At 46.4% G+C, this 15,719-nt stretch overlaps 1 protein-coding gene across 2 annotated transcripts in view; it reads left to right on the top strand.

The window, feature by feature from the left end:
* Positions 1–15,719, top strand: part of Hasp (Hig-anchoring scaffold protein) — an 865,621-nt gene that overhangs the window by 596,580 nt on the left and 253,322 nt on the right. For both annotated transcript variants that reach the window (XM_050196742.2, XM_050196741.2), the window contains exons 8-9: positions 963–1,136; positions 6,274–6,450. In XM_050196742.2, coding sequence (XP_050052699.1) covers positions 963–1,136; positions 6,274–6,450 — 351 coding nt within the window. The remainder of the gene's footprint in view (positions 1–962; positions 1,137–6,273; positions 6,451–15,719) is intronic.

Here is a 15,719-nt window from a genome sequence, read left to right as displayed (position 1 = left end):
GCAGTTCTCAAGTGGCGTACATATACAATCCTTCTCGCGCAGAACGTCTTAAGCGTTACTTGCGCAGCATTATGCATGACTGGGGAAACTCAGCTTTGGGACGTGATAATCGGATTATCATTGTTGCTGTGATGCAAACTTTTAAGCGGCAAGATAATTCAGGCAAAGTTCTTTATATATTATACATATTGCAAGGATGGTAAATAAAGCTCCACGGAGCGAGTATCCATGTGGACGCTCGTCGCTAGACTCATTGTCACGTGGGCGCTTTCGCCTTCAGTGTTCTTTCTTTTTTTAAGTTATATTGTTAGCGACGCAACGTCAGCATATTTTAACACCGTGCCATAAAAGGTTGGCGGAGCATCTGCGGAACGAGGTCTAAGGTACATTTATTACGGGAACTCAGGTGTGCTTCCTTGTCTCCGCTGTGACAGGAATTTGCAGCGACAGAACTCTTTGGTTCCGTCGCTGCTGTCATTGCAGCCACGAGTTATTTCAAGAGCCCCTTAAGAACTTCACTAGGCTTACTTAAGCACTTGCATACTCGTCATAAAACTGCGAGCTGCATGGTAATTTTCTAACCTCGTCAGGTTGTTGCAAGCTGAATAAGCGATTATGGGCTCAGTAAAGTAGACAATTTAAAATCCGCAGTACAAGTTTACTGAAATCCTAAGCCTGCATATTGTCATGCATTATTGCAAGGAACCGAGTTAATTCAGGTCCATTCAGGTGCATACTCGTGTCGCCAGAGTCTGCTAATTATGTGCACGCAATTGTGGGCAGAAGTGTCTGCATGCTGCATGTATATCGACTAAAAAGTGTACATTTGTCAAGGCACGTAGGCAGAGGCGAGCAGATGCCGACAGCACTCGCCAATTGCGTTTGGAGCCTTGCAGTGTGCGCGTCGCAACAAGAATCCAAAGAACTGCATCGAGTTTTGCCGCGCTTCTTTCCGGGCGCAGCGGTGCAATGCGACAAGCCCGAGGACCCGCTGAACGGCCGGGCCATCTACGACCAGCTGCTGTTCAACTCGGTGGTGCGCTACGAGTGCCACCACGGATTTCGCTTGAAGGGACCTTCCACGGCGCGCTGCAACTCGCAGCGGCAATGGGAGGGCGCACCCACGCACTGCGTTGGTCAGTATTACACGCACGTGAGCCCGTCGCGGTGGCTCGGCGTCTACAGCGTTCTGCTATCGTACACGATGTTGTGGGTTCAATTCCCGCCTACAGCGGCTGCGTTCCCTTGGTGATGGAGTTCACAATTCCCCGTGTACTGATATAGGTGCGCATTAGAGAATTGTAGGAGGCCGAAATGAAAGCTAACCCGTCCACTACGACATTCCACTTAGTACAACTTCGACGCGAACGCCGGCATTCCGCGAGGAGAGCGGTGGTGCGAGCCAAGGCACTAAAAAAAAAAAAAAGTGAAGTTATGGGGTTTTACGTGCCGAAACCACAATCTCATAATGAGGCATGCCATAGTAGGGGGCTCCTGAAATTTGGACCACCTGGAGTTATTTAACGTGCACCTAATTCAAAGTACACGGGTGTTTTCGCATTTCACCCCCATCGAGATGCCACCGCCGTGGCCGAAATTTGATCCCGACACCTCGTGCTTAGCAGCCCAACACCATAGCCGCTAAGCACCCGCGGCGGGCCGCCATGATATTATACATGATTTGACCAGGTGGTCAGCACTGAGGCTTTTATTTAATTGTGCCGGTTAAATAACTAATAAATAACGCTCGCAGTGAAGGGCAACAATTTTGGCCCTTACAAAGTAAAAAAAGAAATTATGGGGTTTTATGCGCCGAAACCACTTTCTGATTATGAGGCACGCCGTAGTGGAGGACTCCGGAAATTCCGACCACCTGCGGTTCTTTAATGTGCACCTAAATCTAAGCACACGGGTCTTTTCGCCCCCATCGAAATGCGGCCGCCGTGGCCGGTATTCGATCCCACGACCTCGTGCTCAGCAGCCCAACACCATAGCCACTGAGCAACCGCGGCGGGTAACAAAGTCAGTTTTTTAGGCTGCACCAAGGTCTACTGTGCAATATATTTCTGTTATTTTCTCTGACATCTGAGCACAGTAGGAGCCAACCCTGAATGAATGCCCCGGTCACAACCCTTCCATAAGAGATGTGAATTATTGACGATTTGCACATAAACATAAGCTTACAAGAACAACGATGTTAGTGCAACGAAAGGAAAGTGAGGAAGCGAAAACCGCTATGTCAGCCGCTGGTCATATTCAGCTTAGTCATATTCGAAGGCTTGTGCATTCAATCCAAGTTTGAATGAAAAGTAAGTGCGATGAAGTAACAAAGTGTACAGAGGATGCTGACGAACACTCGTTTCAGTTTTGCGGCAAACGATGGTTAATTGGCCAGCGGAGCGCGAGCAGCGAGACAACACTTGTGAGAAAATGGAGGTCACAAGTCAGGGAACGCCCGACAAATGCGCCCGTCATTATTAAGACCACGGTTTCGCTTACGCTCCCCCGATAACGCGCGGGTGTCTGCACACTGTGTTCAAGAAGTGCAAAGATTGCGAAACGCTTCCGATCCGTCATTCTCTCACTTCCGCCATTTCCGATGGTTTTCGCGCTCCCGCTTTTGTCCTTTTCGCTGTTCGCTATTTCCGCACTAACAGAGCGCGTGCACAGCGCTCACTAAAGAGCGCCCATTGTCGGCTCATTGTTTCACACTCTATATTCAGCTGACACATCGTGTCGATATCCATGCCCGCTGGCTCTTCTTCTTCGTTCTCTTTTTTTTTTCTTTCCTCCTCACTTTGTCGCTATCGGACGACTGTCCTAGACGCGGCTCTTTGCGCCTGGTTGTCACTTACTCTTCTTCTTTTTCTCTCGTTTCCGCTTTTATTACATTCTTCTCCTTCCTTGGTGCCTGTGCGCTCTAAAAGAGGAGGAACAAGAATAACCTGTTTGCCCAAATCCAGCAGATTTCGCGCTTCGTTAGCAGCACACTCTCAGCGGCGCGGCCGCGCGGACCGCTTGACTTTCTGCCAGCTGTCGAGCCTTATTGCGGCCTCGTTGGAAGTATTTGTCATTTATTGTTTCTTCTTCGTGTCCTCTTTACATGACCCTCCTCAGCCCCCCCCCCCCCCCCCCTTTTTCTTTTCTTTTATTTTTGTAACTTGCTGACTCTCCGAGTTTCTTTTCCCCGTTTATCGTTGTCTCAATTTAGTCCTCGTTGGGCGCGGAATGAAGTTTAATTATGATAATGCCCCTGCAGTGTCCCCGCTTCGTGGTAAAAAAAAAAACTACGACGGGACGACAAAAACGAGGAATGAAGAGGGGGAGAGCCTGTTTCCAGTAACGACCTTTTTCTTGCGGATGCCGCCGTCGTCGCCGCCGCTAATGCTGCTGTCCGCTAAATACGCGGGAGCCCGGCGTGGGCGGAGCGCAGAAATGGTGTCTGTCTTCTTCCGACTGCGGCGGCCATTGTAGCGTGGCTATATCAGCGAGAACTGTTACAGAAACAAGAGGGCTTCTAAGACGAAAATACCATAGCCTACGATTAAACGAATAAAACATAAAGGTCTTTATTGTCCTTTTCTCAAGTCTCGTCCTTCGGTGATGAGCTTACAGTCCTTTGCGCTGTGTACGCCCCTCCCCCCACTTTTCTTCTGGCCTGTTTTTTCGGCATCGCCGTGAATATTGGTTTAGACGTCATTTTTTTCTTGTATTTTCTTATTTGAGTATTCTTATTGGTTTTTTTTCTTGCCCAGGCTGGTTCCGTTTCGTCGCTCTCGCTGTAACGGGCGGAGCAGTAGTACGCAATTACGCGACCGTTATTAGGTATAAGCCTGTCTGAATTGCACGGTCGTTACCATATGAGCGTTTATATCCCGCTCTTTCTGGACGTTCTACACGTTTTGCTTATTTCGCGCACGTCTCACGACGCACGAAGACACTGACGCAACCGTGGCAGTGTCGCGATAAACTCAAAAGTAGCAACAGCAAATGTGATGACATGACTTCAAAACTTTCGGAAGCATGCAGAATTGTAGATCACTTTCATTAGGGCAGCGTACGCTAAGCATAATCTCGGGACTGCTCTAGAGAGGCCTCCGAAATGCAATCTGCTTGAAATGTTGCGTTAGAGCAAGAACAGCGTATTTACTTTTTGTTCGCAGCCATATTAACCGAGCCGACATAGCATCATATCTATTACTACATGACGCGAGGTGTTACTTCGGGATTAAGTAAAATGTTATGTTTGAATGTGATGAGGGGGACACATGTAAGCTCACTTACTTTGCACACATGATGACCACAATTAAGGGACCGGGGTAGTTGGAGAAGTATCGGAGAGGCCTTTGCCCTGCAGTGGGCGTAACCAGGCTGATGATGATGATGATGATTTGATTATAGAAATAGCAACTTTATTTTTCCTGCGCCTCTTTTTCTAGTAAGAATGCAGACGCATTGGCAATTTTTGAAGCATAATCACTCTTCTTACGGCCTTCTTTATGTTTAGCATTCGCAGCTTCACAACAACACAACGTGCGTAATCAATCAAGCCATATGACCCGTCAATTTCAAGTAATCTTACGCTGCTGACCAATATGTGGTCTCGGTGTGGACAGTCTATTGTTGACGTCGAGGAAATGAGTGAGTAAGTGATTTTCTTAAGAGGATGACGCTTAAACATAACTGGGTACAAGAAGAGTGGGGAGGAGCGAGGACGTCCAGTACAACAGGATGGATACTAAGTTGTGTGGTAGAGGACGGGGCAGGCTGGCCGATACCACCTGTGACTTTGCGTCCACCACGATCTCACCTCCCAACTTACAAACTAGTTTAGAATTAAATAACGAGCTATTTTTACTTTTCCGAAAAATTCGTTCAGTGTGTGCATTTTTGTGGTGTTAACTGTCAAATGTTACGTCCTGTGTGTATAATTTCATTTATCACCGCCTTCATCCGCAGTAGCATGCTAGGTGTGCCGCCAGGAAGATCACTCCAGTTTTCTCTCTCTCGAAGAAAAAGGAAACTTCCATACTTCAGTACTAAGTCACACCACTTTGTTTCCTCCTGTTTGCCTGCTGTAGTCCTAGAATATTCCTCCCTCCGGAGCGTGTGCTTCGAGTTCTTTAGGGGCACTAAAAGCCAACGTTACATTACGCTAGACTTGTTGATTGCTGTTCTTACACTCCTTGTCCTTTTGCTTCGTTATCATGGAAATGACAGTTGCCACTGAAGTGCACTGCTACTAAAGGCTAACTCCCCAGTTTGTAACTCCCTTACGCACTCTCTATAATCCCGTCATTGTATGGCGCCACAGATTTAGCAATTTTTTTTAGAAACTCTTGCCTACTCTTTTGCCTAAACGTTGTTAAACTGCAGAGCGCATAAACGACGAAGCTCATAAGCAAGTTAGCAAACAGGCTCGGTGTACAACTAGCGAACTTACCTTGCCCGTGTTTTGTACGTGCTGCAGTTTAACGAAGAACAATTATTAACTCACCTAAATTTCATTTCTATTGCTTGAAGAACAAACAAGAATTACCAGACTGAACATTAACTATTAGCTGTTGTCTCTACTGAACGGTCTTTTTCGTTGTCTCTCATGTCACAGCAAATTCACCATGACTGGCGCCGCTACCCGTCTAACAGTGTTTCGTCGTTTTAGGCATAGGCGCTGTACTGGAGAGCTACAGATTAGTGTTGACTACTTATGCTTCTCTAAATTTCGCCAAAATCTATGCACGCGAAAGCTTTTGAATTTCGCCGGCACTCGAACGAGGCAGCTGCGATTGAGATTCGATCTCGCAACCTCATATTCACAAGGCCATAACCACTGAGCTATAGCAGTGAGACAAAATCGAGTTTGTCTGTACCACTTCCTAGTTATTGTGTGCGTGCTGTCATTAGCACATAGCTACGAATAAAGACTGAGTTGTTAGGCCCTGTTAAGCAAACATTAATGAAATCTACTTCGCAACAAGGAAGTAAATATGTATACCACGTGGAGAGACACGCGCAACATCAGGATGCTTGCGTATGCTTTCTAGTAGATTTCCATCCGAAATTTTGGAGCAATAAAAAGTTAAGAAAACAGAACGTACATTACCTGAATACCAGACACCTGCATCTAGCCGGATTCCAGCTTAGTTGCACGAGAGGCGAGTGCTAGGCGAAAAGCATGGAACGCCCGAGCAGTGTCGCTGCTTTTGAGCTCTAGCTCGCTGAGCGTCTAGACTTTTCGCAGAATGAAAGCAACCGCCCCACGGGTCCATGCAGAGATCGACTGTGGCCACCCTGGTCATCTGCACAACGGTTACGTGGAGTTTCGCTCGTCGACGCTCAATGCCAAGGCTACGTACAACTGCTTCGACGGCATGAAGTTCCAGGGCGAGTCCAACACCAGCATCTGTCTCGACACCGGCAACTGGTCCAACCCGCTGCCCAAGTGCCTCGGTAAGCTGTATTCACTGCATATTTAACACCTGTCTGCAGCCTTCTGCAGCCCAATGGCGGAGGAATAGCGAACAAGCAAACAAAGAGAGTAAATTCTACGAGAGACCTTGCTTTTGGGAGTGAGCGCGATGTAATGGCTACAGCCTCGGTGAACCCACGTTTCCTTTGACAAACGCGCTTATGCAAGCACTTCACTACGCATCTACATGTGTCATTTACAATATGTTGACGCTGTATTACGATGTCTAATCTGTACTTACTTTCCCTCTGAGAAGTGTTTCAGGTTTATTGTTCATCACAGGTGAGTTATCTGACTGCACAACAAATAAATCTTTTTACTTTCCTGCATGTCAGGATCTTCACTTGACCATGACTTACCTGAATCGCCTAGAAGTAAACACAGGTGGGTCTGTCAAAGTAGACGAAGACCGCTGCTTAGCTGCATTCTATAGTCGATCTCTGAGATATATGTGGTCTAGCCGTCTGGACTGCATAGACTCATCGACAGTTGCGAAATGCATGGAAATAGCTGCTGCTTTAGGCAAACTAAATACTTTGCCTTCACAGAACGTTGTTCTTACGGGCTCAAATGCTGCATTATAAACTATGTCGTTGTCTACCATTCATCAAATTCGGCAGCAAAGGCTTCTCAGTAAAGCTTCAGTGAATTCACTCCCACATTGGCATTGGTGGCAATGAAAAAGCTGATGCCTATTGCATACGTAGCACTCTGTCATCCTCCTAAAGTCAAGGCTCCAAAGAGCAATCAAACCAAAAAAACCTGATATTTGTAATTCATTTCCGTTGCTTTGGATTCCACCACGTATGCCATGCGTAACCAAGAGATTTCGTCTAGAGGAAGCCTCGCTTCTGTATCGAATAAGGACATGATCTGCTAGTACACCAGCATGGTTATTTAAGACTGGGCGTATGAATTCTCCGAATTGTACGGCATGCGACGAAACAGGAGACATTGAACACTTTTTGCGGTCGTGCCGAAAATTCAGAGATGAAAGGGACGCTGTCTGGAGAATGTGCAAGAAGGACCTTCCGCATGCGTGCCTGCAACACCTTGTGTGCCCAGAAGGATCAGTTATAGCTCGAAAAGAAGGTTCACGTATTTTCGTTATATTTTTAAGAAAAACTGGTTTGATGGACATGTGGCGAAACTCCGCAGTGATATTGTGAGAGACGCTCGGGCGGAGCAATCACCGGCCTTGATCGTCACGCAAACCCGCCTGTTGCTACAACCCACCCCCATCGCCACCATATATAGTCCTCCGCGAGGCACGGGCAAAGGGGTGCGTCTAATTGTCTCGGCGCACTTGCGTCGAGCTGAACGAATTCTCTGATACTGTGCCCTCACTTCAATGGAATTGCCGCGCTGCAATGGCTAGCACACCTGGCCTGCATACGTAAATCCATGGGTTCAATGCCTGTTCGGCTAATTAATTTTTGATGCGAGGCATTCTTTGGCTCATCCCAGATACTTCATGGTAGGTAGGATGTAGGTAGTTAGTTAGACAAGATCCTGTCTAGCGTCATTTAGGACTTCTTCAATAAAAAGAGAATTCAAGAGTCCAACGGTACGATCGAACCTCCGACTTCCAGCGCATCAGCCCGACGCTGTAACCGTAAGGCCACGATCGCACACATCATCCCTTCTTGCCAACGACAACTAGCTCTTTGAGACGACTTTCACGCCTTTCAAGTAACATAGCACGAGCGAGAGCACGTGTGCGCGCGTCACTTACCAATTTTCCTGTGCGTCATAAGCGGGAGAGCGGGCAGACCGCACCTTCTTCGGTATCGGCCGCATTCTCCAACCTTGTCCTCGTAGCAGATAACGGTACGAAGATGCTGTGGGACATTGTAACACATTCGGAATCGGCCCTGACGTAACGCAATAGGTTGTAATGTTTGTTCGCCGGAATAAAGAGAAAACTGTCATCAGGCCGTCGCCGTCACATTACCGCCGTCGCCATCGTCTTGCTCATGTTGTCACACAGAGGCTCACGTAACACACACAACTGTTTCTTTTGCACAAAAAAGTTCGTCCATCTGGCACATTGAGGCAGACCAAACGACACTGGATAGCCAGCTGCCAGCAAAATGCCTCGCATAACATCGATTTTCACAGTATGTGAAATCTGGATTTTCTTTTTTTTTTCTTTTTTTGTTCAGCAAGACTTTCTGATGATATACCGACTGGCTTATTGCAGCTTCTTTGTCGGTTAATATCTGATCGCACAGTAGGCTTTGCACATCTGCCCAGAGCCAGGGAAGACGCTCAACCACTGCAGACGCACGCTGCGATCAATATAAGCTAGCATGTCTCCGGTGGTTCTTCTCGTCCGGTCCTTATCTTAAGTGGTGCTGCTCGCAATGGAAGCTAGCTCTCGTCAGCCGCGATCGAATATGAGCTCTCTCGATTGTGAGACAGGCGCTGAAAGGACTGCACCATCAGAACACAGGGCCAGTGCTGGCAATTTGCTAAGGAGCATTTCGCCGCTGAAGCTGGGCGCATCGCTTTCCACCCTGTCAATCGCAAATGTACTAGTTATCTATTTGTAGTCAGCTTGAATGGTTTTAAAATCCCACTATTAGTTTAAGAAGTTACTTCAGATTTCCGGACTATGCACTGTTCCACCTGCTCGCTTAATAATAACATATTGCGCAATATAACAGTATTATTATAACTGGTGGAAATTATGTCAAATTAATGTTACGTGACAAGAGAAGTAATCTGCAAAGGTGTGAAACTCTGTCCCCGAAGCCAATCAACTACAATGTTGAATCGACATTTATTGCGCTTTACTCAGAATAAGATTGCGAATGGTGAGTCATGTTAGCAGACTGCATGGTGTTGCAAAATGGGCTGAATGGCTTGTCGGCTTCTCTTGCGCTGCGTTTGAACTCGTCCACTCCGTTCGTCTCGCTTTTTGAATTCTGTTACTTCACGGCTTCTGCCAGCTCGGGCGGCCAAATTGCTGGTATATTTTTTTGCGAGGCTAGTCCGTCTCCTCCCATTTCCTTCACAACATCGCTGCGAGTGTCAACGCCTTCTGTCCGGTAATGTCTCGAAATCAGGCGCCTATACTTCATAGTTTGTGTCGCAGAGGAGTGAGTCACTCTTGCGCAACTTGCGTTGGATGATGTGCACGGCATGCTATACGCTCGCACTCACGGTAAAAGATGATGGCGGGCCACGAACTTTCTTACACTATATGGTGCTTCGAGCATTCGGCCCTCCGTTCCCTGCACCCTCTTTCCCTGCGCGAGAGAAAGGGCTGAACGTTACATCTCCATCATCGTTTTGCCGCTTGCATTCGGACACAGTCGGGGCGCACACTTTGCGACACAGCCATGCAAAGTCAGAACCCTCACGGTTGCGTGTCATCCGCCGCTGCAGGCTATGAAATAGAACCCGACTTCGGAGTTTCTTCCGCTTCGCTTACCACTTGGCGGGTTTAGAGGTACCGAAACCTGGTCCGCTCTCAGAAGCGCGCTCTCCTTTAGTCTGTCCACGCGCAATCGATGTTTCGAAAGCGGCGGTGACAAAGCCCCTCCGCGCGTAGTGTTTAACTTAATCGCGGGCGAATCCGTCCAGGCATTAAGCCGAACCCTTCCAAGCGCGGTCGCAGACAAAGGACTCCCTCGCACGGGATGTTTGGGAGCGCGCTTGAAACAGAAGCCCAACGCCCGCTTTCGGGTCAATTCACCGGTCCATTGTCATTAAGTCCGACACAAGCGCGCCTGTGTTGGACTTAACGTATGAAAGCGAGAGAAAAAGAAGTTAAATCCACGGAGTCGCCGTTTCTTTGATATCGTGCAAGTGTACACCTCGCCCCGTGTGCTTAAATGCAATGCATGTGTTATCGCGCACTTGCAAACACGAGTATTCTTCAGTACGTGCCTAAATGATACTGTCGATGACGAAACTTAAAGGATGAGTATATAGACGTAATTGTTTTCCGGAAAGCTAAAGTAATAAAAGAAATTACGCATGAGACGCGCTAAAAGCACGATGCAGCCATGCCAACATTTTTATTCCAGGGCACCACAACCTTGAAGGCACTGTGTGTCGGAATTCGCTTACAATCCAAGCTTGTTTAAATACGTACACTCTATAGACGAGATTCTGAGGGCAGCTCGCCATATACTCGCGCTTGGTCGTCGGTGCGCAAGGCAGACCTGAAACGCAGAATAGATGCCGAAAAGGAACTGGAGGCGACCGCGAGAGGCTGTGAGGGACGTGAACGTAACCACAAAGCTTTACAATACGACGCCGATTTGCGAAGAGGGTGACAGTATAAATATGAAAATACTTTGTTGTTCAGCAGCAATGACTCGGTAACGTTTCCCACTTTCACATCTTTGAAAGGGCTTAACTGTGCGGGCGCCAGACATGATGCCTATACAGTGCATTAAAAGTTAGCCTTTCTGAAGTTCAAAAAGTAAAACAGAAAAGTGTTCCCAAGCTACGCAAAACTGCATTTGTGCCGAGCTGTACTATACTTCTTGGCGGACACAAGTCGCGGGCGCGAGCGTCACAAAGGTGCAATTAATTAACGGAACATTCTTAATTGCGCTTTTCCCGGGGCTCTTAGGATTATTACAACAAAGATTAAGTCGATCGTTAACACAGGATAAAGCAGCCAACTCCGAAAGCGCCATTTTCTTTCTTTATGAACGCTAGAAATCGATGATACACGCTTCTTTTGAAGTGTACGCTGTTGTGATGCGTATCTTCTCTTCAGTTTTAAAGCGAAGAAGTTTAACCGTAGCTGAATGGCAGGCGCTCTAAGTGTGTGCCAACGATTAAGTTACTGCTTACCCTGGAACAAAAAAAAATGCAAATAAATGGTAACGCGGCGTTATTTCGCAATTCATTATTCTCAAGAATAAAACAAAACAAAGGGATTTGTTAAGGTATGTTCGATGATTACAACATCAGTGTACAGACACACGAAGACGGATATACTCCTACGCATTCTGCACACAGGGCTTCCGAGTCTGTCGATATATATATATATATATATATATATATATATATATATATATATATATATATATATATACAGTGAAGTAGACGCGCGTATGAAGCGATTTATTGATGTTTCGGCAGGGGTCATGCCTTCATCAGAACGCAATGCATGGCGTGGGTACAGTTTATATACATGCGCATATCAACCGGATGAAGATATGTTTACATAAAACCGAAGAAAATGCGCGAACAGTATGCGTGTCAATCGTTCTGACGAACAGTTGATACTTGTCTAAACAGACGGCGTTTGCTACACCTCATTTGAATATACGCACAAAATATGAAGTTCGGACGAATTATCAGGTGACAGCAAAAAAAACCGAATAGGAATCTAGAACAACAAATGAAAAGAAAAGTGAAAAATAGTGGCGTGCTAGTAAGAGGGCAAAATAATGCCGTACTCGTGAAAAAGAAGGGAAACGAGGGAAGATGTGAGGGGATATGTGGCCAGGCAACTCAATTTTCCAACATTTGTCCAGCTACAGGCGGGCACCGTGAATTTCAACTGCTGAAAGATTTGGATAATTTCACCCTTAACCTGCACCTGCGCGAATACTTCCATGACAGGCCCAATTCGAGCCATTCGAAAAACGCGTTACCTTCTGGCAAGCTCTGGGTTCCTCCTTCACAACGTGATAGATGCTTGGATATGTATATCAAAGCAGTACAGCGCCGACGTTCTGCAATTGTATCAGGAACAAGCACCCTTCCGCCGTAATTTGTCCGCCAGCAAAATTAAAGCACTGGATACCCTGTCCTCTCGCAAAGACATCGTCATTAAGCCTGCTGACAAAGGTGGTGCCGTTGTCATAACGAACAAGTCCGATTATACCGCAGAGGCGCACAGACAACTAGCAGATACGACGCTTTTTAAACGCCTTGCTCATGACCCCACTGAACAATACAAATCTCTGGTCAAAAGCACGGTGCATGATCTCGTCGAAAATAAAAAAGTGCCTGACAACGCAATCCATTCTCTCATTCCACTAAGTCCTGTTGCCGGTCGCTTTCACCTAAAATACATAAGATAAACAACCCCGGTCGTCCCATCATTTCCGGTATAGGTACAATCACAGAAAAATTGTCCAGCTACGTAGATTCCCTCATTAGTAATATCCCAGCTACATTTCCGTCTTACGTAAGTGATACTACCGACGTTCTGTCAGACATTATCGATTTCAATATTCCTCAAGGCTCTCTTTTGGTTACACTTGATGTAGCATCCTTGTACACCAACATTCCGCATGCTGATGGCATCAATCCAGTCGTCAATTCTTACGAAGCAGCATTACCCGAGAAACTAATCGACAGCAATACGTTGGCCACTTTGCTGACACTTATTTTAGAACTAAACAACTTCGAATTTCAAGGTCAACACTATGTCCAAGTTAGTGGAACGTCAATGGGTACGTGGATCGGCCCCAACTACGCCAATATATTTATGGGTGAGCTAAAACATAAATTTTTTGCTAACACGGGCGCTAAAATCTTTTTGTTACAAGCGTTACATCAACGATGTTTTTATGATATGGTCACATGATGAACAGGAGCTGCTTTCCTTCATTTACGACTTTAACAATGCCCATCCATCCATATCGTTTTCTCACACGTATTCTGCATCTGCTATGAACCTCCTCGATTTCAGCGTTTCAGTGCTAAATGATAACCTATGTACTGCCCTGTACGAAAAACCGACAGATCGACATCAAGAGAGAGAGAGAGAATACAGGGAAAGGCAGGGAGGTTAACCAGAGGTAGTTCCGGTTGGCTACCCTGCACGGGGGAAGGGTTAAGGAGGATAAAAAGAGAAAGAGAGTGGAAGGGGGAGATAGAAAGCGAGACGAGCACTAACAAAGCGCGTACACTATAGAGCGGTAAGGGGCGGCGTTCTTAAAGTCTATCGTGAAGCCCCGTAGACCGCAGGAACCTTAATAACGCGAGTAAGGCCTTCAACGCGGATGTTCTTTCAGAGCACTGACCTAAAGCTTTCAGTTCTGATAGTGGACGACTGTCCAACTGGTCCAGTACGCTGCACATCACTTGTCTCTGGGCGCTATATCGCGGGCAGACACAGATAATGTGTGTGAACGTCTCTTCGCTGTTGCATGTGTCGCACATGGGGCTGTTGGCCATTCCAATAAGGAAAGCATATGAGTTCGTAAAGGCAACGCCTAGCCACATACGGTACAGCATAGTCTGTTCACGTCGTGGTAATCCATGTGGGAGGTACACCCGTATGTCCGGAGGTAACGAACGTAAACGACACATGGTGAAAACGTTCGAGTCCCACAGGGGCAAAGTACAATCACGGGACATCAATCGCAGCCCAGCCGCAGCGTGTGTTCGAGAAAGCGGAATAACGACTCGTTGACCACTTTCATGTGCAGATTGGGCGGCTTCGTCGGCGTGGTCGTTCCCACTGATGTTACAATGTCCTGGAAGCCATTGAAAGATTATGTTGTGTCCCTTGTCATGGCTGCGATGATATATGTGTCGAATTTCTGAGGCCAGTTGTTCATTGGGTCCGTGGCGCATTGGGCTTTGTATGCACTGAAGGGCTGTCTTCGAGTCATTAAACACAGTCCATTGTTGCGGTCGTTCCTGCTTAAAACCGATATCAATATTTGCACTTCGACAGTAACCACGTTAAACATTGCAAGACTAGCATTCCTTATAGTCAGGCCTTACGTTTCAAAAGAATCTGCTCTGAACAATCCGAGTTGCAAAAAAATTGCGCAGCCCTAAAGAACGCTTTAGTCAAACAAAATTATCCACCACAACTAATTGACGACTCAATAAAACGTGCAGATGTGCATGACCGTAGGACGCTTCTTTCTACTGCGAAGAAAACGACTCCCTCACCCCAGACAAATCTTGTCCTAACTCATTCTGCGTCAGTCCCGCGTATTTCAGATGTACTAAAGAAGCGCCAAAATATTCTAATGCAAAGTGAACGCCTCAAAGACATCTTCGCTGAACCACCTAAAATAGTCTACCGTAGAGCTAGACTATATTCAAGATATACTATCATCATCATCCAAGAATGACTGCCCTGACGCCATCGGAAGTCATCCGTGCCGAAAATGCAAAGGATGCCCCTACATGTGTACATCGCAGCAGGTCACTAGTACGGCTTCAAACTTTCATTTAAAGATCAAAGGCGACTTCAACTGCGATACACACCCGCTGTGGTTGCTCAGTGGCTATGGTGTTAGGCTGCTGAGCACGAGGTCGCGGGATGGAATCCCGGCCACGGCGGCCGCATTTAGTTCTGGGCGAAATGCGAAAACACCCGTGTACTTAGATTTAAGTGCACGTTAAAGAACCCCAGGTGGTCAAAATTTCCGGAGTCCTCCACTACGGCGTGCCTCATAATCAGAAAGTGGTTTTGGCACGTAAAACCCCATAATTTGTAACTGCGATATTAAGAACGTAATATATCTGCTTGAATATACACTGTGCAAGAAAGTGTATATTAGACAAACAGAACGGCCTTTTAGATTGCGCTTTAACAATCACAAATCCCACGCTAACGCGTTGCCCAACCTACCCATTTCAACACACGTACATCTCCCTGACCACTCATTTGATGAGATGAAAGTCACGTTGCTTGAATCGAGATTTCGTTCAAATTGGGGTAGAGAAGCCCGTGAATCCTTTCTTATCTATAAGTTTGATGCCGTCGCGTCTGAGTTGAATGAAAATGTTCAAAAATTGAGTTGCCTGGCCACATAGCCCGTCACAGCTTCTCTCGTTCCCCTCCTTTTTTACCAGCACGGCACAATTTTGCCCATTTACTAGCACGTCACTATTTTTCGCTTTTGTTTTCATTTGTTGATCTTGATTGGTGACATAGCACCTATTCGGTCACGTTTTTTGCTGTCACCTGATAATTCTTTCGAACTGCATATTTTGTGCGTATCTTGCAATGGTGTGTTTGAAAACACCATCTGTTTAGACATTTAGCAATTGTTCGTCAGAACGATTGACACGCATTCTGTTCGCGCATTTTCTTCGGTTTTTATGTAAACATATCTTCATCTGGTTGATATGCGCATTTATATGAACTGTACTTACTCATGGATTGTATTCTGATGAAGGCCCGACCCCGGCCAAAACGTCAATAAATCGCTGCATACCCACGTGTACTTCAATATATATATATATATATATATATATATATATATATATATATATATATATATTGTCGCGAAGCACTTTG

The sequence above is a fragment of the Dermacentor andersoni genome, chromosome 1 (assembly GCF_023375885.2).
Source record: "Dermacentor andersoni chromosome 1, qqDerAnde1_hic_scaffold, whole genome shotgun sequence".
Classification (NCBI taxonomy): domain Eukaryota; kingdom Metazoa; phylum Arthropoda; class Arachnida; order Ixodida; family Ixodidae; genus Dermacentor; species Dermacentor andersoni.
The sequence above is the reverse complement of the archived record's forward strand: the minus strand, read 5'-3'. Positions and strand labels throughout refer to the sequence as shown.